Source organism: Theobroma cacao, chromosome 6, assembly GCF_000208745.1.
Source record: "Theobroma cacao cultivar B97-61/B2 chromosome 6, Criollo_cocoa_genome_V2, whole genome shotgun sequence".
NCBI classification, from domain to species: Eukaryota; Viridiplantae; Streptophyta; class Magnoliopsida; order Malvales; family Malvaceae; genus Theobroma; species Theobroma cacao.
Window position 1 is genome coordinate 21434704 of NC_030855.1, and position 26338 is coordinate 21461041.

A 26338-nucleotide genomic window follows, 5' to 3' on the forward strand; every position below is an offset into this window, starting at 1 on the left:
CACCTGTAGGTTTTGGTTGTTTGATAGTACCATCAATAAATCTGGATTTGTTTTGGATTGAAAAAGCCAAAAAAAAGTATTGGCTCCAAGCTAAATAGTTTATATTTGAAAGTTTAGGGGTTTATCACTACCGATCCATGATAATCAGAATAATGGATATAATAAGGTGAATGTAAATCTTCCATAAGAGAAACTGAGGTTTTTGTTGATGTAGATGACATCTTAGGGCTTCAATTTCAAGAATCAGAATGAAATTAAGAACATGATATTTATGATATCAAGAAAGAGGGATTTTCGAATTACTAGTGAAAGAAAAGGAATTACTACATATATTTTTTTAATCAAAGACAGAAAGATGAAGCCACTATAATACCATGTAAATTTCATGAATTTCATATTGTTAAGACATGAACAAAATTTAAGGAAAATAGTAAAAGTTAAAGAGGTAGAGAGAAAAAGGAAAAACTAATGAACTTCATTTTATATTTTTGTAAACAGTTACATTATGCTTCAAGTATTCATACTAAAATAGTTTTGCCAACTACACGAACTAATAACCAGCTAACCATAGTAAATTAAGTTAATATCACATATCAACCACGTGCTCAAGCTCTTTTCTCTTCTTTACTACTACCTATAGACTTTACTTTACACTGAGAATAAATAAAACTAAAATTTGATAAATATATTAAAACGACACATCTATGCATCAACTTTAACAAGAACATAACTATATGACTAAGGTTTAATTTGTTCCACTAATTAATGATGCACCAATTTAAGATCATTAAAGTTGGCTAGATTTAGACCAGCCTTCTTTCTAATTCATAATTTGTTCTTTTCTTTGGCCAAAAGTTATCCAATTCATAGAATATATTTCCTATATATAATATACAATCTAACTACAAGTTTTGGCCCATTTAAACATAACAACAATTAATAAATAAATTATGGTTTAAAATTATTGTGTTATACTATTAATTTTTTATCTTAAAAAAATCAATAACAATTATTGAATCAAATGTTCAAATACTTATACGCTATTATTATTATTATTGTAATACCAAATGTATTCCTTGGATACTCATACACACTTACACTCACAATTCACAAATAAAATCACAAGGATGCCAATTTTATTCTATATAAGAAAAAAGAATATATAATAAAAAAACACAGTCAAGTTTCTTTCAAAAATAAATAAAGTCAACTATAAAAATTCAAAATATGCAAAAAATTCCTATTAATATTAAAAACTCGTTCAATGTCCTGGTAAATGAGTTAAAAAGTAAAGAAGGCGATCTCGAACCCTCATCCTTATCACTTTCCTCTTCAATGGGATGACTGAAGTTTGAAGGTACAATGGTATCTAGGGCAAAATCATCACTCCAAAAATCAAGATTATTTGGAGCTAGGGTGTCATCTGGTTCTTTTAGGCTCCTGGGTAACCTTTGGCCATGAGTCACATTTATTTTGAATTGCTAACCATTCTTGGATTATTCACCATCATAATCATTGGAGAAAAAATAATTTATCCTTTCCTTCATCAAAGGAACTGCCACTAAGATTAGATAAGGCACCTTGGTCGATGGATTGGCCATTGACCATTTGATGTTATTGTTTTCTAAAGCATCATCATAATCACTAAGCTTGTATGTGGTGAAGTTGTATGTTTGCATTATTGAGTGGTTATTATCAGTATTAAAGACTATATTAACAAAATGAACACAAAGTCCCCTTAGAACAAATCTATTTATAAATTTTAATAGTAGAAAGTTAATTTTGGTTACTACTTAAGAATTGTTAAAATGTAGTGTTGTACAGAGAATAATGAAAACAAGTTAAACAATATTTACGCAGAATAATTAACGTAAGTGGAACAACTACTTTTCACTGAATAACTACTTCATACAAATAGCAGTGAAAGCAACCCAGTATAAGTGGCAGGATTCACAGGTTACTTTCACCTTGGGATGTTTCAGAGAGTTTGGCTTGGTGGCAGAGATATGGAGGTAGTTAAGAGGTCTTTCTCTTAACCCTTTCCTGAAGTACAAGTGTTTCACCCTCTTATCTTGTTCTCGTATACTTATTCATGTACAGCTTATTCTCTTGTACCTATTCTCATACAGCTTCTTCTCTTGTACCTTTTCACGTGTACCTCTTTTCTATTACTTTTTATTTGAGAACAAGTCTTATTACATCCAATTACAGTAATGGTTACTTACATTAATATTCTTCATAATAATGTCATTTATTAGGCGCATTAAAGCTTATTCTTATGTAACCGTCACTTTTAACACTATATATAGAGCCTCACAATTCATTTAAAGGGACTCTTCTCTACCCTTCCGAGCTAACACATTCTCAACTTGAGAGCTTCTCTCTCTAAATTCTCTCTCTAATTATCTTGTACTCTCTAAGTCTCTTTAATTCTTTTCTTATTGTCTTCCACCTGTCACAACACTTAGTACTTCAGGAACTGCTCCAATCTTCCTCTCTGCCTCCTCCGGCACATCCTTTTACTTGTTTGCAACACTTCCTCTCCCTATCACAAGAACCCCCTTTACAGCTTTCAAAAAAAAAAATGTTATCCTTTTAGTTTGGTCTGGCATATGGCCACATATTTAAGTTCCCAGAGCTAAATATTGATGGGGTGAAACATGCAGTCTCTAGGGATCAGTTATGCCAGTTAGAAACATGATTAGACATAGATCTAGAGGGATTCCCCCTTGGTTAATAGTCTTGATTTGCATATTGAACAACTTCCTTACGGTTTCAGATGATGCCAGGTATATCCTTAGTTCAAATTCTTATGTGCAAACCGATGAAATTTCATGGAAGAAAAAAAAATAGTCAACAGAAAAGGCTATCAGTTTAGAAAAATGTTAAAAGTCAATATCTCAGAGGTTATAACCATACTGACTGTAAAATTTTCTACCTTGATCTCATAATCTAGAAAATGGGACAAGAAATCTCATGTTCAAATGAAAAAATATATAATCGAAATACAGGATCTTTGTCACTCTAGTCCTCTAAAGTGATTCACTGATTTCCTTCTAACCTCAGATTAACAATGTCTGAAACATAGAGATTTGTGGTTCAAGAAGCAGAGGAAATGAAATACCTGCATTCACCAGCAATCATCTCCATGCTGGACGTTTGCAATAAAACACAGCTTCTTGAGCTGAATCTATGGTTGGAAAACTAAGGAACAAATTGCACATCAAAACGTGATATAATTTTTGGTTATATGAGCTGCTTTGTGCTGCTATACTATATAACAAGAATCTGGATGCCATAGAAGTTAATCTTTCAGTGCTATAAAATGGAAGTTGAGTTTACTAGTGCCCTAGGCTGATCAACTCAATATCAAATATGAGGGTACCCAATGTTGAGCCTTCTCCATTCGCAAGGCGGGTTGGATTGAAAATGGTAGTAAACAGCCTCTGCCTGTCAAAGAACTATAGCAGAACAGAAGACAAGTAAACATTGGTAAGTGGTAACAGCCAGATCAGAGTACTATAGCTAAAAGAAAACCATGTCAAAGTAAAGGAAACATTCATTTTAGTCAGGTTTTAGCAATTCTACCATCTCAAATGTTTGTATCAGCTAAAATGTGTTCCTATCAGTTAACTATAAATACCAACTGAAATATACAAATTACTGAATACTGAATATCTTCAATTTCTCTAAACATACCTTCATTTTGGAAAAAACATTTTGGTAATCATGAAAGAATTTGAGTCCAAGTTCCTTTACTAAGGAATCATGAAGATGAACCTATGTTTCTATACCACTGTATCCAGCAGTCTCCATGGTCCTTTCCTGATATCACTGGCAATGCTACTCAACGGTTATTTTCAGAGAACATAAATTTTTCCCCTAAATTCATCACCCTACAGTGAAATTAGACCAAAGAATTCATAACTCATACATATTCCTCAGAGCTGAAGACTTCTCAAGATTGAAATCTCTTTTTCATTTTTTTTTTGTCCTTTTGGCCGAATTTTTTTGTATACTTAAATGAAGGCTTGGAAACATTAATCAGAATAGTAATAGTAGGGAGTTCCAAATTGGAAATTAAGAGAAAATAAATTCAAAATGATGAAACAACGGAAATGTAAAGGTCCAAAAAAAAGAAGTGGGCAACAACATTACATACATTAGGAGGAATAGGTTCCTGCGAAGTGTTCTGATATCCTTGTGAGGGAGGAATGATAACTCGACGAGTACCACCTACTTGCATTGATCTGACAGCTGCTTCAATCCCAGAAATGACCTACATTTATTTTTTTGAGCCAAAGTTACTGCTGTAATATGGCTGCAGACATTCAAAGTAGATCGATGTAATACAATAGCCATAACTTAATGAAGGAGATTTGACTTGAGATCTTATTCTCCTTAATTATAGACTATGATCATTGACTAATTGCTATGATTAACTTCTAATTCCTTAGTCTAAGGCATAATTAATGCCTTTACATTAGACAGCAATTTATTGTAAATATGTCTTTCCTTTGTATTACCATCACAACTGGTATTTAAGCACAACATGCCTATCAATAAAATCATCAAATAGAGTATTCAAACTCTTCATAACTCAAACTTGAACTGATATGGATTAGCAAGTCAGTGATATCTAGTAAATGGTGGTGAACTTGAAAACCATATTAGTTGGGATCTAATAAATACCACCCAACTCTATGTACCCAAATTGGACTTGCTAGACAATAAAAAATTAGGCCAGTGAATATCAACCCATAGTCCCACCTAACCCTCCCTCCCTTCCCTTAAACCCCAACAATCTTTCACTGCGGGTGGAATTCATTCCAATTCAATCCTGTGTATGTTTTCGTTATAACCATTCAAAATTACAAACAGAAAGAAAGCAAAGAACATTATTGGTTAAGGTAGTTTATTTAAACCTTCAGCTTCACATCAATACACGATATCAGCTAGCTACTAAAACAATCAAAACCCTGTTAAATGTTCTGACAAACTTACCTTCCCGGAACCAAGGGTGAAGACAAAAGGAATTGGTTCCCCGATGCCATCTTTATGATCATACGTAGAATCAAACCGCCACCCCTGCTTTGCTGCCAGCCTTCCATAGTAATGTATCGCAACCTTTTTCATTACATTTCATACTCAACAATTAGATATGCGAGAAGGCCATTTAAACTTTATGTGATGTGACTAAGTGCATGCATTCATAAACAAAAACAAAGAGTCCTTTATTACGCACAAAAATATAAAATTCTTAAGTTACCTGGAAGCCCAAGGTGTAATAATAAAAGAAATATACTAACAATTGAAGAAAGGACCTGGTCTCCATCGACCGGAGTGGCACCGGTGCCAGGACGGAGGTCCAAGGCCTTGACACCACCGGAGTTAGGGAGGTCGAAGAAGTCGGTGTTAATGGCCGATTTTGAAAGAGCAGAACTATAAAATGACAAGATTAACGAAGAAATGGTGGTGGTTGCTATAGACACTGATAATGTTCTCCTTGAACTTCTTGTTGAAGACGAAGAAGAAGATGAGGGGTGAGGAAAAGTTGCAGAGATAATCGGTGATGATGCTGGAGTTTCCCGGAAAAGGTAATGGAGGGTGGGGTGGTGGGAAGCACGGAGGTGAGGTGATGATGCATAGCAGTGGATCAGCAGCATTATCTTCTTTGTTTGATTGTAGTTGGACGCAAAGAAAAGTATCCTACCTATTAAATTTTAATTAAATTTCAAAAAAATAAACAAAAAAAAAAAGGAAAAAAACGCCGTCTGTGGGAATCGAACCCACGACCACGTGGTTAAAAGCCACGCGCTCTACCGGCTGAGCTAAGACGGCTGTTGTAAGGCAAACAAAGACAATTTTTTTTAGCCTTTATACTTTGACCTTTTTAGTCTAATAAATTTGTGAATTTTATTTGTATGCTAAGATAAAAAGTGAGGTTATTGACATGCCAACAACTTCAATTTCACAAAGAGATAGAGGTTGGAATATTGCCTAGCATGGGTTCCTCTCCTATTGTTCTTCAGTTTAGTAGTTCATGATTAAACTTTTTATTGAAGTGTGATGAAAAGAAATTACCTAGCTAATACTACTAATTATTGATGTAAGATGTTTAAAATAAGTTTAATATTTTAAAATTTTATGAATTATTTTAAAATTTTTAAATAAAATTTTTGACTTAATATATAAAAAGATCTCTAAATATTTTAAAAAATTTAAATAAATTCTTATATTTTTAGTGTATTTAATGAAGCTCTTATACTTTTATTTTTGAGCCAAATAATTATTGATTTTATTTTGAATCAAACAAGTTCTCATTTTTTTTTTATTTTGAGTCAAATAATATCTTATAACTAATGATTGATTTAGTTAAAATATTATTTATCATTCTATATCATACAACACTAACGTGACATAGTAACATATTATAATTGATGATAATATAGCATGCTAACATATTATAATTAATAATGACATGACATGTTAATTTTTTATAATTACATGACGATGTAGTATTACTATCCACATTAATGTCCATATCAATATCACGTGGTATAAAAATGATAAAGTGATATTTTGATTAATGATAATTAATTAATAATTAATTATAAGACTTTATTTGACACAAAATAAAAGTAAAGAGATTTAAAAAAAAAGTATAAAAACTTGATTAAACATAATTTAAAAAAAGACTTATTTGAATTTTATTGAATAGTTTAAAAGCTTATTTGAGTATTATGCTAATATTTATTCTTTATTGTGTTTAATTAAATTCTTTTTTTTAGTTAAATAAATTTTAATAATTAATTATTGATTAATTATTATTGATCAAAATCTTACTTATCATTTTATATTATATGATGTTAATATGACAAATTATAATAAATAATGACATGATATATTGATTACTACACAATGGTTATGTGATATTTTTACTTTTTACATTAATATGACATCAATCATATAAATATGAAATGATAAATAATATTTTGACTAAAATAAAAATATGAAGANGGTGATATTATGTTTTTAAAATAAATTAGAATTTTCATGAATGATTATGGGTAGCTTGCTAATAGCATGAATGTGACGCAGGCCCGCCTAGGGTGACGCCACCCAAGCAAGAGCTTTAAGCTCCCAATTTGAGGAGATTCCAATTTTAAAAAAGATTTATAATTTTATAATAATTATAATATAATTAATTATATTAAAAAATATAAAAATAAAAAATAATTCATCAAATTTTTTGTTTTTTTATTTATTTTTAATTATGTACCTAATAAATTTTAATTTTTTATTACTTTTTTATTTCTAGAATACTATTAATTCTCAATTATATTATCTTATTTTTAATAAACTAACAGTTACATGTATTTAATCATTTTCAACATTTATTTTTTTTCTTACTTATTTCTCTTATTTCCAATCAACATATTTAATGATTTATAATAGCTATTTTTTTCCTATATATAAAACTAATTATTTTTTTCAATGTATAATATCTACTTTTGAAATCTTCCTTTCTCATTTACTCTTTTTTCTTTTAACTTCAATTTTTCTCTAAAAAATACACAAGATGTCTGTTCTTTTATTATCTTCATAAAGCTGTGAGCCTCATTTACGATTTACAATAAGCATTCAACAATTAAGTACTATTGTTATAATGTTTACAGATTTTTTACTTTAATTTAGATTTATATTATATTGTTATATTATTTTTATTTTATGTGATGGTTGATTTATTTGAATTAAAAATTTTGATTATTGATATTATATTAGCCATTTAAAAAATATAAGATAATTATAATAGTTAAATATTTTTAAAATAATATTAACAATTTCAGTAAGTGTCGTTTCAAGAGAAATAAGTTTTTTAAAATTAAAATTAATAAAATTTTATTTAAGATCAACAATATTTCAAGAAAGATTAAATGGATTGACTATATTATCAATTGAAAAAAAATATTAAAAAAACTTAATTATGAAAATTTAATTAAAAATTTTACATTTTAAAAAAATTAAAAAGATAAAATTTTAATAAAAAAATTTTTATTTAAATATTTTACTTTAAATTTTTAAACTTATTGAACCGCCCTTTGTGACTCATTTCACAAAATTAGTTGTAATTCCGAAAGGTGAAGTGGTATAACTAAATACGAACGTCCCACACAAGGCCCAAAGTGGCAAAAGCCAACAACAAAATATTACATGTTCTCTTCGCGGTCTGCTCCTCGGTCCTCACCAAACTACTACATTTTTTATCTCTTCTTACTTGATCCTGCTCATTTCGAGCTCTTCCTCTTTGCTCTGTTTAATATTTCAGACTTTCTGTTTCACTCACTGAAGGTTGAAGAAACATATATCTGAATTCCCACAGATAGAAAGAGGAGGGTAACCCCCAAAAGATTGAATAATGGAGAGCAGTGAAGAAGATGATGACTTCCCATCTATTGAGAGCATCACTCCACAGTCCAAGATTGATTCTGTTCATCAATCTCACACTGAAAAGGTCATTTTTTTCCACCCTCTGCATTATTCCTTCTATTTTTTTTTGCTTGTTTCCCAGAAATTGGAAAATAAAAGTAGTTTCTTTTTATTTTCTCTGGTTTGCTTGTTCGTTTCTTTCAAACTTTGGATGCTAGATTCTAAGTTGTGGGTTTTGTTATGCTTTGTCGCCCATTTTTCTACGTGAGCATTTGCTTATAATTATATCTTTTACTGTAGATTTGTTCTCTAAAATATGGGTTGGTCCTATTTCTAGTCAAATTTCAGGGAAAAATGTAGCTTTATTTTCTACATTTTCTATCTAGGAAGTGAAAAATAAAAGGTCTTTCCTGGGATTTCGTTACATGGGTTTTTGCTCACTCAGCTTAATCAATCAAAATCACCTATGTATTTGATGGAATTGTAATTATTAATCTGTATTGTTATATGTTTTATTAATTAAACACTAGAAAAGTCTCTCTATTTCCCTGATTTTTCATGCCCAAAGTTTCTCCTTTTACGAGCATGAAATTACCTGGTTTCAACCATCATCACCAGATTTGATGTTTTCTCATGTTCTTTATTGCTAGTGTAGCATGTAATATGGGATATTTTGATAATGCAGGGAATCAGAAAACTCTGTTGTGAACTATTGGATCTGAAGATGCTGTGGAGAACTTATGTGGGAATATGCGCACAAAATACTTAGCTTTCTTGAGGTAAAATAGAAGTGTTCCTGTTCACCTTTTAATGATAAATGAAAATAAAGTTGAAAAGTTTTGTAACTATAGTTCTACTAATTATTTTATCTATTTCAAGTGTGTATGATTGATTGTAAGTGTAATTGTAGAATATCCGAAGAAGTTGTTGAAATGGAGCATGAACTGATTGAGCTGAGAAAGCATATCTCTTCTCAAGGGATTCTTGTGCAGGATCTAATGACTGGGGTGTGCTGTGAATTGGATGAGTGGAACTGGGCAAATGCTGATATGAACGACACACCGCCAGACCCTGAAATTAGTGAAGTTCAAGATCCCTTGGCAAATAAAATGGATGATCACAAGAAAATATTCCTTGAGAAAATTGATGTTCTTTTGGCTGAACATGAAGTTGAAGAAGCCCAGGAAGCTTTAGAGGCTGAGGAGTGAAACTTTCCTGAGCTAAAGGGTTCTGGATATTCTTCAACTGAAGCATCCTCTTACAAGTCTTCGTTTCTAGAAAGGAAGGCAATGCTTGAGGATCAGCTTATTGAGATTGCTGAACAGCCTGCAGTTAGTACTAATGAACTAAAGAAGGCATTATCTGGTTTGATTAGGCTTGGGAAAGGTCCTTCAGCACATCAATTACTTTTGAAATGCAGTGGTTCCCGCCTGCCAAAAAACATTGAGGTTTTTCGTCGTTCATGTTCTGTCTGCCCGAAGACATTTCCTGCCACACTGTCTAGGCTTGTTTTTTTCTATGATCTCGTTGACAACTAGAGAATCTGGCTTGATATTTGGTGACAATCCTGTTTATACCAATAGAGTTGTTCAGTGGCCAGAGTGGGAAATTGAATTTTTTGTTTGTTTGGTGAAGGACAATGCACCTTCTTCAGAAACAGTTTCTGCTTTACGTGCAGCTAGCATTTGTGTTCAGGATAGCCTTAACTACTGTTCAAGGCTGGAATCGCAGGGGTTGAAAATATCAAAGTTGCTTCTGGTGCTCTTGCGTCCTTACATAGAGGAAATGCTGGAGTTGAATTTTAGGAGGGCTAGAAAGGCTGTTTTTGACTCAATAGAAGTTGATGAGCACTTGCCTATGTCACCTCACTTTGTGTCTTCTTTGTCAGCTTTTGCAACTTCATCAGATAGTGTGCTCGTAGACAGTGGAATGAAATTTTTGTATATTATGGCTGTAAGTTGGTCTTTTTTCCAAGTTTAAAAGGTTATTTCTTTTGCGTGTTTGCACCTCAATCACCATAAATACTTCATTCGTTTCAAAATGTTAAGATGTAAACAATTGTGACCTAAAAGTGACACTTTTCTAGAGATAGAGGCTGAAGAATTGAGATACAATATTACTGCATATGATTGAATTTAGGTATTATGAAGAAGTAATCTGTAGTTCTTTACTACTTTTTATCAAATTAAATCACATTGAGAAAGTGCTTGAAAGAAAGGCTCTGCCATTATAGGTACAATAAGTACAAGAGAAGCATCTCAATATGGAATTTTAGAATTAATTCACATATGGGTGCAGGGCATTTTTGCCTTTGCATGCTTTATCTTTTGTTTTTTGGTTTTGTTTAATTAATTAATTAATTTTAAGTATTATTCCTTAGTCTTTCATTGGCAGATGGACGCTATACTAAAAAACACAAAAAGTAGCTGCAACATATAAAACTTATTAGTATGCATGGTATGTTTTGAATTTTAACATTGTGGCTTTTAGCTATAAAGATCTATGTATGCAACAACTACAAAGTGTAGAATATTCTGCATGCCAGTGTCCAAGAATGAAACAATAAGTCTACTGTTCTTTTACTTCTCAAATATTTTAGTGATGCAATGCTGAAGTTAAAATGTCACGGACAGGATCTTTTGGAACAGCTTACGCCGCTGGTTGTTTTGCATTTTGGAGGAAATGTACTAACTAGAATTTCACAGCTGTTAGATAAGTATATGGATGCACTAATTAGAGCCCTGCCTGGCCCGTCTGATGATGACAGTCTTACTGAGCTGAAACAGACCATACCTTTTAGAGCTGAAACAGATTCAGAGCAGCTAGGTATTCTGGGAATAGCATTTACAATTATGGATGAACTGTTACCTAGTAGGGTAGTTAAAATTTGGAGTCCAAAGAGTGAAAACCAGGAACCAGGAAATGAAAACATTGTTCCTAATGCAAGCACCACTACAGAATTAGAAGATTGGAGGCGCCAGCTTCAGCACTCTTTTGACAAGCTCAGATATCACGTTTGTAGGCAATATGTTTTGAGTTTCATCTATTCAAGAGAAGGCAAAACACGACTAAATGCACAAATTTATTTGGGTGGAGATGGAGAAGATTCACAATGGGACACCCTGCCTTCTTTGCCATTTCCGGTAATCTCACTAACTTCCCTTACGGCACAAGAGTTCTTCCATTTCCTTTAGATGCTGCACATGGAAGAGTTTATTTTGCTTTCCATTTTAAGCTTATTCTTTTTTATCTTTAGAATTAGGGTAGTCGTTATATCTTTAGGTAAACACAAATCATTTAAATTCTAGAATATTTAGTTATTTTGTCTTGTCTGTAATTTCTTAAGAATCTCCCCTGCACCTTTTATTACTTTCTTTTTTTATCAGATTATACATTACCAGTATGGTTTACAGTTACATATATCTTTTGGTTTCTTCAATTTAGATAACTTGTTAATCTGTTTTAGTGCATGAATAGCAATTAAATTGCAAGCTCTTTTATTTTCCTTCTGCGCATAAAAATGCAAATTGTATGTATATTGGCATGTAAAATGTGTTATGTGATTCCATGTGAGAAGCTGTATTTATAAGTTTCACTTCAGGTGTCAATAGAAATCGTTCTCCTATATTGGCATGTGAGGACTTATCTGTCATCCATCCATGCAAAATTTGGACATGTTACACGCTTGACTGAAATCATCTCTTGCTAATTCTGAACCTTTGTTTTATTATCATTGCGGGCATTATTTTCAAAGCTACAGCGGTTAGCAACTGTGGATGGAGATGTGCTACTTGGAAAAGAGAAACTGCAAAAAATTCTGCTTGCTAGACTGACAGAGACTGTTCTAATGTGGTTGTCCGATGAGCAGGAATTCTGGGGTGTGTTTGAGGATAAATCCACTCCACTTCAGCCACTTGGATTATAGCAGGTAAATTTTCTTTTCCATGACAGTTTTTTGTTGGTTCTGAAGCATTTCTATCTCCTTTTGAATATTATCACTTTTGAAAGTTATCATTGTATCCTTAATTTAAATCTCTTTCCTTCTAGTTTTGTGGTTGATCTTTACCATAGATTGCAGGATTTATTTACAATTTTAATATCATGTTAATGTTCTGAACAGTTTTCTGCAATTGTGCACTCAATGATGTATATCATTGTCAGCTATGTTTATGTTCTGACTAATTCGCACAGTGTGTTTATCCTCATCTTCTGTCACTTTTGCAAAAATTCTTTTCTGTTATTTCATCATTTGAAAGTGGCTTCACTTAACCTTCTAAGTAAATCTTTTCTGTAGATTTTGCTGTGTAGTATATACATGATACATGAGCTGCTGCATTTTTTTATTCTGTTTAATGCCATGTGGTATTTGTTGAGGCCCGTTGTACCTCTAGATGATAAAATTATCTTGCAAAACCATCTTGGCAACTCCATGTTTAATCTGTTTGTTCCTTGGCCTCAAGGTATTCATGTGTAGACAAACCTGGCAATAGAAGGCCCTTGATTTGGCATTGTAATTTTATATGCCTATAATGCTGTCACTGCCCTATTAAATTATATTTTGACTTTGTTTTGGCAGTTAATTCTTGATATGCATTTCACTGTTGAAATAGCTCATTTTGCGGGTTAGCCATCTAGGCATGTGCACCAGATTGCATCTGCTGTAACTGCTCTCGCAATCAGAACCTTCACTGCCAGAGAAGTTGAAAGGTACGCATCCTTCCCATTCTGATATTTTGGTTCTTACCTTCACTTTCTGCTGGCAACTAATTTTGCATTGGCAGTGCACTCCCTGAGGACGAATGGTTTGTTGAAACTGCAAAATCTGCAATAAACAGGCTTCTAATAGTAGCATCTGGCTCAGACACATCTGAAATTGATGATGATCACATTATGATACATGATGACATCGGCTCAGATTCTGCTTCATCCCTATCATCAGTAAAATCCTTTGAATCATTTGCTTCTGCTAGCATGGGTGAACTCGAGAGCCCTAATTTTACTGATCAAGAAGACTAGAAGTTGACTATAGGTAGACGAAATGTGGTTCTCATCCCAGACGCAGAATGTGCTACTGTAATTGTTTACAGAAACCGATATTTTCTTATCACGATTTTGAGCATGCAGATTCAGATACCATCGCTTAGAAGCAGAAAGTAACCTAGGATTTGTGTTCACAGATGTTGTAGTTTATTGTATTTTGTTGTATCTTGTATTAATTGTTTTGTCAAATAGGGGCTTTGAGCCTTCGATATTCAAGATATATATAGAATTCACTCAGCTTCCAAGTTTTGCTCTTCTTTAAGGACACTCTTTCAGAGAAGCCATTCTGCTCAGCCTTTTCAAAACTATTAACATCATGATCCATGAAAATGACATAAAGGTGCAAGTATGGCGCTTCCTCCTAACCCTGACCAATTTGGTTTGTGTCTATTGTCTAAACATTTGAAATAATAAGCAAACTTGTGAATAATAATTATGTTATGTATGCAGGCATCAGGGTGACTGAATATACTCAAATCTTACATCCCACTACAAGTTACAAGTCACTTCAGATCTCCACCACTAACGCAGCTTCAATTTCGGACTTCTGCTATATCTATCCTCTCATCACCACCTTGAAAATTCTTTGCAATTTCAAGTTCAATGCTAACAAAACTAAAATCAGTTCTATTATTATATTATCTTTTTCATATATTGACCATTTTTAATAAAATATTTTAGAAAACAGAGGAAGTAAAAGGGAATTTTTTTTAAAAAAAAAAACGCACCCAAAGCCGGGCCAACTAAGCGCGGGAAAAATTAACTTTAGTGCAGAGCAGGTGAGAACTGAGAAGTCATAGAAAAGCCTGATTTTTGAGGCTTGGAGAGAATTAGGGTTAGGGTTTGAATTGAAAAGGGGCAAAATGGAGGAAGATAAGGGAACAACAGGAAAAATAAACCTACGCCAGAAAGACAAAGAAGAGGAAGTAAATATAAGTGGTCAAGTCCATCACCTGCCATGCTGCATCAAATTCAATGGTCCTTGCTCTGTTTCCCAATACTTCAGACCCAAAGCCAAAGGTATCCCCTTTTCCTCTATGTTTGCTTCTCATATATAAATTTTATGCAAAGGTAAAGATTTGATTTATTTTGTTGGGTTTTATTTTATGTTAAGCAGGGATGGAAATTGATGGGTTAGCAGTAGAGGAAGCACATTTTAGAGGAAGGAAGCTTCAAGGAACTACTATTTCTATTCCAAATGGATATTCTGGTATTTTTCCTTTTTTTTGGATTTGTTTTTAATTAATTCCCATGTTTTATTTTGTTGGAAAGATGAATTTTTTGTGATGCTGTGGATTTCAATTTTGAGTTCTAGTTGTATGTTTGGGATATGGTTGATCTAAGCATGTAACACTGGAAACTATGAGAACTTTGTTGATAACAATATTTCAAGCCTATTGAATTTGAGGAGGATAAGCTAAGAAATTATAATGATTTGGAGAATTAATAGTTTTCATTTTACAAGGAAAAGATTATCTGCAAAACAATGAGCAAGATATTGCATTGTCATTGATTTATTGGATGTGGTCTTGTGTTTTTCCTTTTTTTGAATCGGTTAATGAGAGTGAAAGGTAGTGCTTGCCTGGAGACAAATGCTCTACTTGGGTGCTCTGAACATTCTTGTTTTTGCTTCACCTGTGTGCATATTATTTGATCAATTTTAGGAAGTTGCACTGGTCTTGCAGTAGGCTTTGTGCTCCAACTATACCAATATTAAAAGATGTGTTGACATAGTGTTAGGTTTCATTTTCCATTTCTTCTTAGAGTCTTCCTATTTTCTGGTTGTTCTGCAGGCTTTGTTCTGGGAAAGAACAACTCTGGCAAAAGAAAAGCTTGTAATGTATCTGAAGGGAGCTTGAACAGCTGGCAAATGAAAGCAAAATTTGATAAATTAACATATTGGAATCATGATAGTCCTCCTTCAAAGGATGATGCCTTCTTGCGTTCTTTTCATTGGTTTGCTGTTGCTGAAGCTGTAAGTTTCTCTTTCTTATGTTACATAATGCTACAGAAATATTCATTTATACTGATCATTGTGGCCCTAATTATCACTTTTACATTCTTTCGCATTTAGTCCAAGGATATAGGCAAGCCTGTGTATTTAGTCTAAAAATTAGTAGTCTAGTCAGTTCAAATTGTTCCATTCTTGATTAAGTTGGCTGTGGTCTTGGTTGAAGTTTGAATTATTTGTTTATGATGTATCAAACCACATAGATCATATCATTCTTCCCACCTTAATTGAGAATCATATCTTGCAGCTGCACAAACCAGTAAAAGCTAAAGATTTGACTGCTGCTTCTATTGCTTTGGAAGAGAAATGACTGAGCAATAGCGACATGTGTGGAGCATCTTCTGATCTTTAGCACCGTTTTTCTTCTGATCTTTAGCACCGTTTTTCTTTCTTGTACCGGTTGTTGAGAAAAAATTGATAGGCTGATAGAGAAAAATGGAGAACATCCCGTAATCTTCATCTATGGTATTGCTGTACTGGTCATTCGCAGAGTAGTTTGTCTAGTCAAAATTAATTATCACTTTGCAGAAGGGCACAAACTAGGGAAAAATTTTGGTTAAACTGTGTATAGGTTGTTCTGTTCAGGTTGGACAAAAGCATAGATGGGTTGCCAATTAATGTAGACGTTTCACAACATCGGATGTAGCTGCGTAACTTGAACCCGAATGGGCCCTGTAAACCTGATACTGTCAACTCTTACTGTATCTAACTATTTTTTCTTTTCCCCTGGCAATTTCTTGACAAAATATGTAGAGTGAATTTAGTAAACTCTTAAGGGCACAATGCAGCTGATTTTTTTTGGTGGGGGGAGTCAATAACTGAAGTTAATTCCTTCTCTTTTCTCCTTTTCCTTGCTGAGAAGGTTTAGAACCATTGTAGGGGACTAAAAAGATGAATGCCTGGAATCTTGTGTTGGAGCCAATGTCCAATGATGTGTGCCATTAAAGGCGAGACAGGTACAAAGAAACTAGGAGCAAAAGTCCAAGACCAAGAGTAGACATTAAGCTAAATGCATCCGGAAGGCATATTTGCTAACACATGATTCACGTTGGTTCTGTGCATGCTGTCAAAAAGAAAATTGCAGTAAAGAAATAGTGGGAGGAGAAAAGCTTCTAGAGCCAGAATGTACTCGAAATCACCAGGAAATTAGTTATATATTATTATCGTCTAAAGTTTAGAGGGAGACAGGCAGGGCCAGGATTATAATACAAATCCGTTTCATTTTCGGAACAAATGCATGTATATCCGAGTAAATTTAGGCCAATAAACAAAGGTTGATTTTGAATATGTCTTTTACCTTTAGAAAGGTGATTACTTTTTGAGTTGATAAAAACACCATGCAAGAACGCTGTCAGCAGATCAAGCTGCTATGTCTTTTCGTTAACAAGTCCACGCGGTAAACCTGCTGGCAACATCACATCGAACGAAGAACAAAGAGAAACAAAGCAAGGCAAAGGGAATTTGATATAATCATTCTTTTCAAACATAACCAATCCCTTTATTCCTCCTCGACGAACTAATTTTGAGGAGAATTCCAACATGAGTGATGGGTGTGGGCGAGGCATCAAATTCTCAATTGAGGATCCGCCGGCTTTAAATCAAGAAATGTAATGTAAAAACTTTAAGCTGTTGAAGAATAAAATTCTACTACTTGAAAACTGAAATCCTACTAAGAAAATTGTATGTAGCTTATATTTTACGTGACAGAGATATATACGTACACATGTAAATCTTGAAAAGATATTAATGATAAGGAAAAAGAATTATTTTGTTGTTTATTCTCTTTTCTGTTTTTTGGGGTGGACCATGAGGAGGATTTCAGCTTCAACTTGTTCAAAACCAAAGTGTTTACTTTATATATTCTTAATAGATTTGATCATGAGTTATAGATGGAGGACTGATTAGCCCTATTTACATATTTTTTATAATTATTTTTCACTCTAAACATATATATATAATACTGGAGGTGGAAACTTCATCGGATATATAAGTAATAACATTTAAGAAAAAGACATGCTAATGACCTAAATAATACTAATTATAATAAATAAAGATACCCTTCTTTCGGTAAAGTTATAATGGGGCGTTTACTTGATTCTTTTCGTTTTCCAACTTGTTTCGGTGTGCTTTCCTTTGAGGGGTCATATTCATGAATGCAGCAAAATAGAATTCCTTCCTACCTCACACCCTCCTTTTCCTGCGTATAAAATCACTTGCCTCACCGTCACATTCATTTCAAATTATATAGGCCCCTTCGCCTTCAGCACCAACATATTCACAATGGCTACCAAGCCTCATCATGATGCAGAAGGTGGCCCTATAACAGATGAGCAGGTAATTAAGTGCATATATGATTACCTCTTTCTAACTCAATACATAAAATCTTGAAATCCAATAGTAAAAATTATTTTTGCAGGGTGTTTATAGATTTAAACCCAGAGCATTTAACATTGTATGGGGAAATGACAATCGCTACTGGCGGATTCCATCGACGCGGTAAGAATTAATTAATGAATGTTACTATATAATTTGATACTTTCTTTGTTTATGTTGTTTTGAGTGCTAAAAATTTTATTGTAGGAGTAATAATGATGAAGTTGCAGAGCTGGTTCAAGTGTCCTGGCTTGAAGTAACCGGTTTAGTCGAACTACGACCTTTGAAAACCTATCAAGTTACCTTCACACTGAGCTTCAAAGAGGATGCATTTGGTTGGAACGGAAGCCCTGTTTTCTTGATGGCTAAGGTAGGGAAGAAGGGAAAGTACAAGTGGAGAAGGCTAAAGGAACTGGAATCCCTTCCTAAGGTACCGACAGAAGTTCCAAGCAACAGTGAGCCGTTCCTTGTTGAAGTTCCGGATGATGTTCCTGACAAGAGGCTTTATTTCGGTTTGTATGAAGTGTGGAGCGGGAAATGGAAGGGAGGTTTGAGAGTTCACGGAGCAACCGTCAAGGAAAAGAAGTGAAGCAAGATATAGATATATTGGTATATATATATATATATATATATAGGTGTGGCATGGTTTTATTTTGTATTGCATATGGTAGATCATGAATAAATGGGACTAAGTTGTAAGTTTCATAACAAACTGAAAGAATAACAGCCACATTACACTTACCTTCTTTGCTACCAGTTTGTATGAATATAGATTGGGTGGATACTATAGTTGCACTTCATTTGTCCCTTAATTAATTTCTGAGGGATCTAACCAACTTGGAATGCCAGTTTGATGCCTTTACATTTCGTATTCATCATGACTTTAGGCAAGCTTTACTATATATATAATCCATGTGCAAGTATACAACAAACTTTTCTTTGAATTTCTTCAAAAGGCGAATTATCCTATTACTGTGGAAAATCCATGGTCCTTTTTGTGTCTTGGAGATTAAACCAAGATCGAAAATTTGTTGCCATTAATGTTTCTTTATTTATATATATATATGTATATAAACTAGTAGGTAGTTGTACATATCTTATTGGTTAATTATGTGGTGTTTAAGATTTAAAGGTGCAGTGTTAATTATACAAGGATAGAAATAGATCCTAAATGTGCATCAAAATATAAATTGACACACCAAAGTTATTAAATCATAACCTAGCCATAAATTTACAGCCATCAGCATTAGTGAATGAGGCTTAAGGTGATATATATATAGGTTCAAAGCCATCAGATGGATCCTGCACAAAGAGAGAAAATTTTCACCGGAAAAGTCTGTTTGAATCCAATTCCAAATAAGCTGTCTCCAGGCATACTACTACCAGCTGGTTGAACCTCTTCTAGATAGACTTGCTTGGTTCTTTAACATTTCATATGGTAACTAGCTAAATAAATCTCTTTGATCTAGCAATTCATCCGACGCGAAGCTTGCAAATGATATGGATCTGAAACAAAATACTAAAACTTAAGCAGGTTCTCTTTTTTTTTAAAGAGTTACTGTCAGACAAGTTTCATTAATCCCTTCTTCACTTCTTCTCTCTCAGTACGGCATACTGACAGGATATACTTGCAGACAGATATATTAAAACTTAAGGCTGCTGCAAAAGCAAACCTGTTGGCAAAGCATCTTATCCTGTTTGCTGTAGCATAAAGCAACTGCCAGATGCCGATGATCTCCTCTAAATTCGACACACAACTTCGCGTAAGGAATATATAGACTGGACTGGATGGCTGCCTTATCACAGAATCAAAAACTTTTTGGATGTAAAAGACAATGGAAAACGAACCCTTCTTTTGAATTTTCTAACTATTATCCTATTCAAGCATGAAATTCCCATGATCTATCAATTTTATATTAGACTTTAAAAAAAAAAAAAAACTTTTCTTGCTTATTTATTTAATAAAGAGTTTTATTTTCAGTTGTCAATTTATATGAATAGATCATTGTAGTGATGGGAAGTTAATTATTTCACTCTGTCATGCTATAAATAGTCTTCCATTGAAGGAGGATAACTCGAATTAAAGATGGGGGCTTCAGAGTCACAAGTCTCGGTACCAAATGTAGAAAACAATATTGTTAAGCCACAGAACCAGGAAAACCATGCCCAGCCAATGGAAAAACCAGCACACCCGGAGCTTGTTGATGCCAAAGCCAAGGCTATGGAGAAAACAGAGGCAATTATACAACTTCCACAGAACTACAAAGCCATCTTGAGAGATGCCGACTCACCTGTTGAGAGCTCCTCCGTGGATAAGTTGCTTTCTCAGCTCCATGCCGGGGTTTACTTAAACCAAAAGAGAAAGGTAGTTAAGTCCTATATATGTTACTTTTAAAGATCTCATCTTTTATTCGAAAATGAATTTCCATTTACGAATAGTTAAATGGAAGAAGAGTTTCACGACTTTGTTGGTGCCATTGTTGTTGCAGAAGTACTGGGTGGATAAGAAGTCAAACAAAAACTGTTTCATGTTGTTTGCAAGAGATCTCTCAATCACTTGGGCGGAAGACTACCGTTACTGGCACTGGTCAAACCAAAAAGAAACAAACAGGTTGCGGAAGATTTATTATCCATATCAGAATCCCTACTGAATTCATAGTTCTAGCTCCAAGGCTTTCCTAAACGCAAACTTTTGATTTTGCAGCGATGTGTTCATTGATGTTGCCGAACTTCTACAAGTGTGTTGGCTAGAAATACATGTGAAATTCGATGTGGCAAAGCTGTCACCGGGAACTTTGTATGGAGTTGCGTTTGTGTTTATGTTAAGAGATGAAGCATTTGGATGGGAATTTCCAGTGAACTTCAGAGTCACTCTCCCAAATGGATACAAGGTTGAACACAAGGTAAATTTGATGACCAAGCCGAAAGAAGTATGGATCGAAATCCCTATCGGAGAATTTACAACTTCATCCCAAAGTGTTGGAGAAATAGATATTTACTGTCATGAATATGAGATAGGGAACTGGAAGGGCGGACTTATTGTTAAAGGAGTTTCCATTCTGCCGAAGAACTAAGTTATAAATTAGTATTTTCACAGAATAAATATCTGAAAGAAGTACTGTAGTTTTTACGTCAACAATGCATCAAACAAATAACTCTGTATCTACGCTGCACAAGCAGTAAGGCTCAGTTCCCTGCTTTTTATGTTCAAAAGGCAGGTTGCTTCGACCTTAAAGGAGCTGAAGCATTCCATTAATAAAAAAAAAGTTTGTAAAATCACCTGTAAAAAAGTCTTGAGGCATGGTAAAATTATAAACGCATAACATTCTTAAAGTACCAATGGAAACACAAACAAAAAGAAGTTTAACGGAAAATATATGATTAGAAATGATGCATACAAGTAAAACCACAACTGTAGTAGTAATTTGAAGAAGTTAATAACGGCTAATACCCATTGCCACCAGACCATTACATATTACTTTACTAACAACGAGAAATATAACAACAAATGCCATGCATGTCTATCCCCCCACTGGCTCTTTCCAGTTTTGTCCAGTCAAAAGGCATTATAAACTGCCACCACTTGTTTAAACTCTCTTCTTCAGCTTGTAATGATTTTAACCACATTGCAATGGCGGGTTTTCTGGCAAAACTATATGGCTCTGCAACAAGGCACCAAGAAAAAATTTATTAAAACTTTCTTTGCCCTGATTCCTCAATTTTAAGAATATCTGAAAAAGGTGATAATTTTTTTTTATCTTTAGTCCCATAAATACACTTATCAAATATGATAAGTTTAAAGCATGTTGGAAATGGAAGGGTGCTGATTTCCAATAAAAGTAAAACTGACCATTACTGACCATTGGAAATGGGAGGGTCTTCGTCTCAACATGGGGGAAGGGGAGTGTACTATTTTGAAGACCTAGGAGAGGGCCATCTTGCACTGAAGTCAATATTATCACTTAATGCAAAATAAAATTAAAAAAAGGATATGATTAGGTAATTTTCAGTGATTGACAGATTGAGCAGAGAAGAAATGTGATGGAGGGAAATGCAGAATCAGAAATGGTGCTGGCTAGTAAGAGGTAGAAAGTGCTATATTCCTCAATGCTAAATGTTGTTGAAGCTACAAAGTACAAAACATAACACTTTGTCAAATTAAACACCAAAAATATTATTTCATGTATGTGTGAGAGAGATCCTAAACCTAACAGAAAGAAGAGCAGATTCATGTAGAAAGCTTAATTGAGTTTAAGTTCCAGCACACGCATGCATGAGGGAGCGGAAATAGCAAATGTGCTTTTAACAGTTGAAGATGTGAAATAACAACTTTAGAAGTCATCTCATCATCTAAACAACTGTTTTCTGTTTCAAGAAATTGAAAACGAGGGAAAAGAATGTGCAATTACCACAAGAATGTATTATGCATATTCTACTGTTTTAAGAGAAAAGGTATTATGTGTATTATATCCATAATCCCTGTTTCTCCAAAATAATAATAACTGAACTAGACTATCATTACCCACATGTAAAGAAAGTTCATCTAAAGGAAAATTGTAAACATTCAAGCTATGAGAGAAAGACCTGCTTGCTGCATAGAACCTTCATTTTGCGTCAGGAAACAGAAGTATAACTCTTTGGCATTTCAAAGATCAGTGAGGTAATTCTCTGGCTTATACCATAATGAGAAATCAATTCCTTTATTCTTCAGTTTCTCTGTTGCAGGTGCGATCCTCTCCAAAAGCTGCTTTTCATAGTAATTGAAATATCATACCATTCAGTTACAACCAATGCACAATACGATTTTGGGTCATATCTTCCTTTCTACAACATGACAAAATTGATCTTTAGAAAAATGAAATGAGTCTAACCTTGGCATGAAGTGCTCCATTAGATACCAAAACAGATCTATCAAAGACACAAAACTTTCCACCATCCATGCGAGTCACTGCACCACCAGCTTCTTCAACTATCTGATCATAAAGAATTAAAACTTTTATATAAACGGCTGAAAAGAAATCTGAACAACCCTCATCCAACGTGCTTTGCATCTTAATTATCACCATAATTTTCACATTAGTATAAATTCCAATGAAATGGTTCAAAACAGTCTGGTGACTTAGTAAGTGTGAAGCAATTGAAGGGATTTCAAAGGCTTTTCTTATGGGCTAGGTGCAGTTATTACATTCTATGGTATGCAAAATAAGTCTGTGAATTGTCTTGTTGAATGAAAGTTCATTAGCATCAGAATTTAACAACTGACATCTGTTTTAACACTTGCAGCAGCTCAGTATCCCTTTAAGTATAAGAAGAAAAGTGGAAAACGCTTATTCTATTTACTACGTTAAGTAAATGATTCCACAACAAATTTGAAGTTAAAATGCTTAACCAATACACCAGCAGCCATATCCCATGGTTTTAGACAATATTCCCAATACGCTTCTGCTACTCCAAGAGCTACATGGCACATGTCCACAGCTGCAGCACCGAGCCTTCTCACACCCTAGTCATTGTAATTCAGGAAAAGTTGAAGACAGAAAAGAGGCAAATAATGAGTCTTGTTATTTTGGGAAAAAGAACTTAGTTAGCATCAAAGGTCCTTTTAAGGCTCATACTCTACTGCTGTCAGTAAATTCCTTGAATAATTCGATGTTGGTAATCCATGCATCATCATGTTCATATCCAAACCCAGTCACAAGAAGAGATTGCTCCACCTGCAAACAAGTATTTCTTTGTAAGTCAAAACAGTTACCTTTGGAAAATCATAAGCATATTGACGATGGGAACCCACCTATTAAAAGATACTTTTTGAAAAAACAATGGTAGTTATAAGCTGATAAATCATGACCAATCTAATTCAAAGGTATCTAAGGATCATGCCTCAACAAGCAATGTACAAACATGTCCATAGAAAATATTAAGGGGCACCCAATCATTAAGGCCTCGATAATGTTTGTCCCACCAGAATACATACAATGTGTCATCAGCCAAGGTCATGCATATTGCAGTTTTGAGCAACAACTTTTCAGTAGATAATAGTAACATCTACTCATATTAAATAATTCAATATCTATTTAACTTTTCGAATCAATCGGACTACTCACCTTATCAGTTTGACTGGGATGGATTTTCTGTCCATTACAAAATGCTCCCCCACCTAGAACACAAAGCCTCAATTATCTGGCCATAAATATACTATTTACACAGGCATAAACATTATGGAGTTTTAACGTTCCATGTTTCTTACCAGCAGTAGCAGAAAATGTACGGGTATTCCAACACATAGGGCCCCCAACAAATTCCACCTGCAGGTAAAAAAGTAACAATTGTCAGTGTCCCTTTTACATCAACAAAAAAGCAAGAAACTGATTACGTAACTTTTACACTAAACATTCTGTAAGAGACCACGTTTTGGATGTTGAAAATTATGTAAATAAAATGTTGACAAGATTCAAGTAAGAAATTCATACCACAGAAGCAGCGGCAGGATTTCCTCGAAACAGAACACCCACTGAAACTGCAAAGCTAGGATAACAGTGTGCAAAATTTGTTGTTCCATCTACAGCAGGTAGCAAAGGTCAAATCAACCGAGCACTTATATCTAACATTTACATAAAGTACTGATACAAACAAGCAGGGAAATTAGTCATCAATACGAGTTATGACATGCCTAAGCATATGTGCAGGCAAGAGTGCAGTATACATATAGACTGAAAAGCATAACTCTACCTAGTTCCTGGATATATTTCTTGAATACTTTATAGAATAAAAGCATATAAACTGTCTTTGCTAAAAAACTAAGGGCTGAAAGAGACAAACCTAAAGGATCAATACACCAAAGATAATCTGAAGAGGTATCTCCTATAATTCCTCCCTCCTCCCCAAGGATCAGGTGATCTCCAAAATTCCTTTTTACTACTTCAAGAATAGCGGCCTCACTCATTTTATCTGTGCTGCAGATAAAATCATGTGAAAATTGTGAGTCGTGGCTCCCTGTCGGAACTAATCAATTGCAAGCAAAAGCAAGGAGGATAATAAGTCTATACCACATAATCACAGAGATTTGAATCTATATCAGTCATGGTAAATCAATAAAATAATGTAATTAGAAAATAATTAATAAGGAAGAAAACACGTAGATGTGAGTGTTCATGTTCAGGCTTATACTAACAACTGCAATAGAGTAGTAATAGACAAACTTTTAAATTCAAGCATGCCCATGTCTGTGTGTTTAGAGATTGGGAGAAAGAATGATGGGGACAAAGGTTCAGGGTAAATTATGCCATACGCTTTTAAGTATAAGTACATGGTGACAAGAGAAGACCAAACTTGTGGTGGGAGAACTTCATTCAGTGATTATACCATGAATTTTTTTTTTAATTTCAAGAATATGAATTACAAAAGCACGCAACAACCCTTTTTCAGTGATAAATAATTCAATCAATATCATTTTTCCTGTTTTAAGCATTTGACTTCAGTGGCGAAATTTTGACTTCATTGCTCATAGTATCACAATTACACCCCATAACAGTAAGGAACAAAATTATTACAACCAGGCACAATGAGCTGCAGTTTGGTAAATCAATCTATAATTATCTGATCACAATGTTGTCAATCCCGCCACTCCATCCCCTTTACTAGTATTTACGAGACAGCAAAAAACTTGCTTCACAGGGTGAGAACTTTGAAGCATAAAGACAAAATCTGAATCAGTGACAGAACTTTGAAAAGTTCTTACTCGGTTACCAAGTCGGTTAGTCCTTTATATGTGATATTTCTTGGTTTGTTGACAGCATCCATCACCACCTTTAAAAAAAATGAAGATTAACAAAAAAACTGAAGATTGAATTGTAAAATAGAAATGTAAAGACATAAAAGAAAGGCCAACCTCAGCACCAGCTTTTGCAGCAGTCTCAACAACTTCAATGAGCTGACTTGGAGGAATTGGTCCAGTTGATTTGGCACCAACTTTGGGATACTGTCTCTGGTTAGAAACCTCTGATAACAAGGCTCCCGTGCATAGTTTTCTTGTGGAATTGGTGCTCAAAAATCCAACTTTTTGATGCCCCAAAGGAGAATTTGCAGTGAATTTGTAAGGTTGGTACTGGTTCGGGTGAACCGGGGGTGAAATTGATCTGGGTGTTTGAGAAAACGTGGGAGGAATGTTGGTGGAGGAAACTAAAGATCTTCCCATTTTTGTTTTTTTTTCCCTTCGATGGCAACTGAGAATCAAAATGTCTTTGCTTTTCCGAAGTGTTATGTGTTTTTTTATGAGGTTGTCTTGTGGGTAGTTCGCACTTACTCTGTCTGCGCCACAGGCATCAGATGATGATCCATCCGATGCTGTTTCTGTTACTAGAATTAGTACAGCATTTTTTTTTATTTTTAAAAAGTTGTGTTATAAAAAAATTATACTGAAAAATTAAATAGAGGACATAATATCTTATTGAAAACATTGGCAATGATCGCTATAGGACATAATAA

General features: G+C 34.0%; 5 protein-coding genes, 1 non-coding gene and 1 pseudogene across 8 annotated transcripts; 4 read left to right on the forward strand and 3 right to left on the reverse strand.

Moving 5' to 3' along the window:
• Positions 2901–5698, reverse strand: LOC18596414 (peptidyl-prolyl cis-trans isomerase FKBP17-1, chloroplastic). Its single transcript, XM_018123102.1, has 4 exons — positions 5325–5698; positions 5005–5127; positions 4163–4279; positions 2901–3461 (listed from the first exon to the last, which is right to left on the reverse strand). The coding sequence occupies exons 1-4, from the start codon at positions 5664–5666 to the stop codon at positions 3342–3344; spliced, it is 702 nt and encodes a 233-aa protein (XP_017978591.1). The 5' UTR covers positions 5667–5698; the 3' UTR covers positions 2901–3341.
• Positions 5769–5841, reverse strand: TRNAK-UUU. The gene has a single exon. It is a non-coding gene; the product is annotated as a tRNA-Lys (tRNA).
• On the forward strand, positions 8228–13763 carry LOC18596415 (annotated as a pseudogene).
• Positions 14175–15944, forward strand: LOC108662575 (ribonuclease H2 subunit C-like). Its single transcript, XM_018123106.1, has 4 exons — positions 14175–14490; positions 14588–14680; positions 15264–15445; positions 15729–15944. Exons 1-4 carry the CDS (start codon positions 14334–14336, stop codon positions 15789–15791), a joined length of 495 nt encoding a protein of 164 aa, XP_017978595.1. The 5' UTR covers positions 14175–14333; the 3' UTR covers positions 15792–15944.
• Positions 17687–18716, forward strand: LOC18596416 (protein PHLOEM PROTEIN 2-LIKE A9). Its single transcript, XM_018122945.1, has 3 exons — positions 17687–17815; positions 17898–17977; positions 18062–18716. Exons 1-3 carry the CDS (start codon positions 17762–17764, stop codon positions 18441–18443), a joined length of 516 nt encoding a protein of 171 aa, XP_017978434.1. The 5' UTR covers positions 17687–17761; the 3' UTR covers positions 18444–18716.
• Positions 19840–21062, forward strand: LOC18596417 (lectin). The gene is made up of 3 exons (XM_007024859.2): positions 19840–20219; positions 20344–20465; positions 20559–21062. Exons 1-3 carry the CDS (start codon positions 19941–19943, stop codon positions 20926–20928), a joined length of 771 nt encoding a protein of 256 aa, XP_007024921.2. The 5' UTR covers positions 19840–19940; the 3' UTR covers positions 20929–21062.
• Positions 21208–26249, reverse strand: LOC18596418 (phosphatase IMPL1, chloroplastic). 3 transcript variants are annotated; one of them, XM_018123339.1, is made up of 12 exons: positions 25743–26249; positions 25593–25660; positions 24674–24807; positions 24325–24413; positions 24102–24159; positions 23959–24011; positions 23470–23568; positions 23244–23357; positions 22726–22827; positions 22439–22598; positions 21715–21980; positions 21208–21516 (listed from the first exon to the last, which is right to left on the reverse strand). In XM_018123339.1, exons 1-10 carry the CDS (start codon positions 26046–26048, stop codon positions 22500–22502), a joined length of 1122 nt encoding a protein of 373 aa, XP_017978828.1. In that variant the 5' UTR covers positions 26049–26249; the 3' UTR covers positions 21208–21516; positions 21715–21980; positions 22439–22499. The 3 variants fall into 3 exon arrangements, with proteins under 3 accessions (XP_017978828.1, XP_017978829.1, XP_007024925.2); XM_018123340.1 differs by having other exon boundaries at positions 21705–21980; XM_007024863.2 differs by lacking the exon at positions 21715–21980.

Excerpts from the sequence above, each read along its gene's own strand:
- LOC18596418 (XM_007024863.2), bottom strand. The coding sequence starts at position 26,048 with ATGGGAAGATCTTTAGTTTCCTCCACCAACATTCCTCCCACGTTTTCT. Across the intron at positions 24,414-24,673 it reads TTGGTGTATTGATCCTTTAG|ATGGAACAACAAATTTTGCA; the intron begins GTTTGTCTCTTT and ends TACCTGCTGTAG. Across the intron at positions 24,160-24,324 it reads ATCCTGCCGCTGCTTCTGTG|GTGGAATTTGTTGGGGGCCC; the intron begins GTATGAATTTCT and ends TTTTACCTGCAG.
- LOC18596417 (XM_007024859.2), top strand. The coding sequence starts at position 19,941 with ATGGGGGCTTCAGAGTCACAAGTCTCGGTACCAAATGTAGAAAACAAT. Across the intron at positions 20,220-20,343 it reads ACTTAAACCAAAAGAGAAAG|AAGTACTGGGTGGATAAGAA; the intron begins GTAGTTAAGTCC and ends TTGTTGTTGCAG. Across the intron at positions 20,466-20,558 it reads AACCAAAAAGAAACAAACAG|CGATGTGTTCATTGATGTTG; the intron begins GTTGCGGAAGAT and ends TTGATTTTGCAG.
- LOC18596414 (XM_018123102.1), bottom strand. The coding sequence starts at position 5,666 with ATGCTGCTGATCCACTGCTATGCATCATCACCTCACCTCCGTGCTTCC. Across the intron at positions 5,128-5,324 it reads CTCCGGTCGATGGAGACCAG|GTTGCGATACATTACTATGG; the intron begins GTCCTTTCTTCA and ends GTAATGAAAAAG. Across the intron at positions 4,280-5,004 it reads TCACCCTTGGTTCCGGGAAG|GTCATTTCTGGGATTGAAGC; the intron begins GTAAGTTTGTCA and ends AAATAAATGTAG.
- LOC108662575 (XM_018123106.1), top strand. The coding sequence starts at position 14,334 with ATGGAGGAAGATAAGGGAACAACAGGAAAAATAAACCTACGCCAGAAA. Across the intron at positions 14,491-14,587 it reads CTTCAGACCCAAAGCCAAAG|GGATGGAAATTGATGGGTTA; the intron begins GTATCCCCTTTT and ends TATGTTAAGCAG. Across the intron at positions 14,681-15,263 it reads TATTCCAAATGGATATTCTG|GCTTTGTTCTGGGAAAGAAC; the intron begins GTATTTTTCCTT and ends GTTGTTCTGCAG.
- LOC18596416 (XM_018122945.1), top strand. The coding sequence starts at position 17,762 with ATGGCTACCAAGCCTCATCATGATGCAGAAGGTGGCCCTATAACAGAT. Across the intron at positions 17,816-17,897 it reads GCCCTATAACAGATGAGCAG|GGTGTTTATAGATTTAAACC; the intron begins GTAATTAAGTGC and ends TTATTTTTGCAG. Across the intron at positions 17,978-18,061 it reads TGGCGGATTCCATCGACGCG|GAGTAATAATGATGAAGTTG; the intron begins GTAAGAATTAAT and ends ATTTTATTGTAG.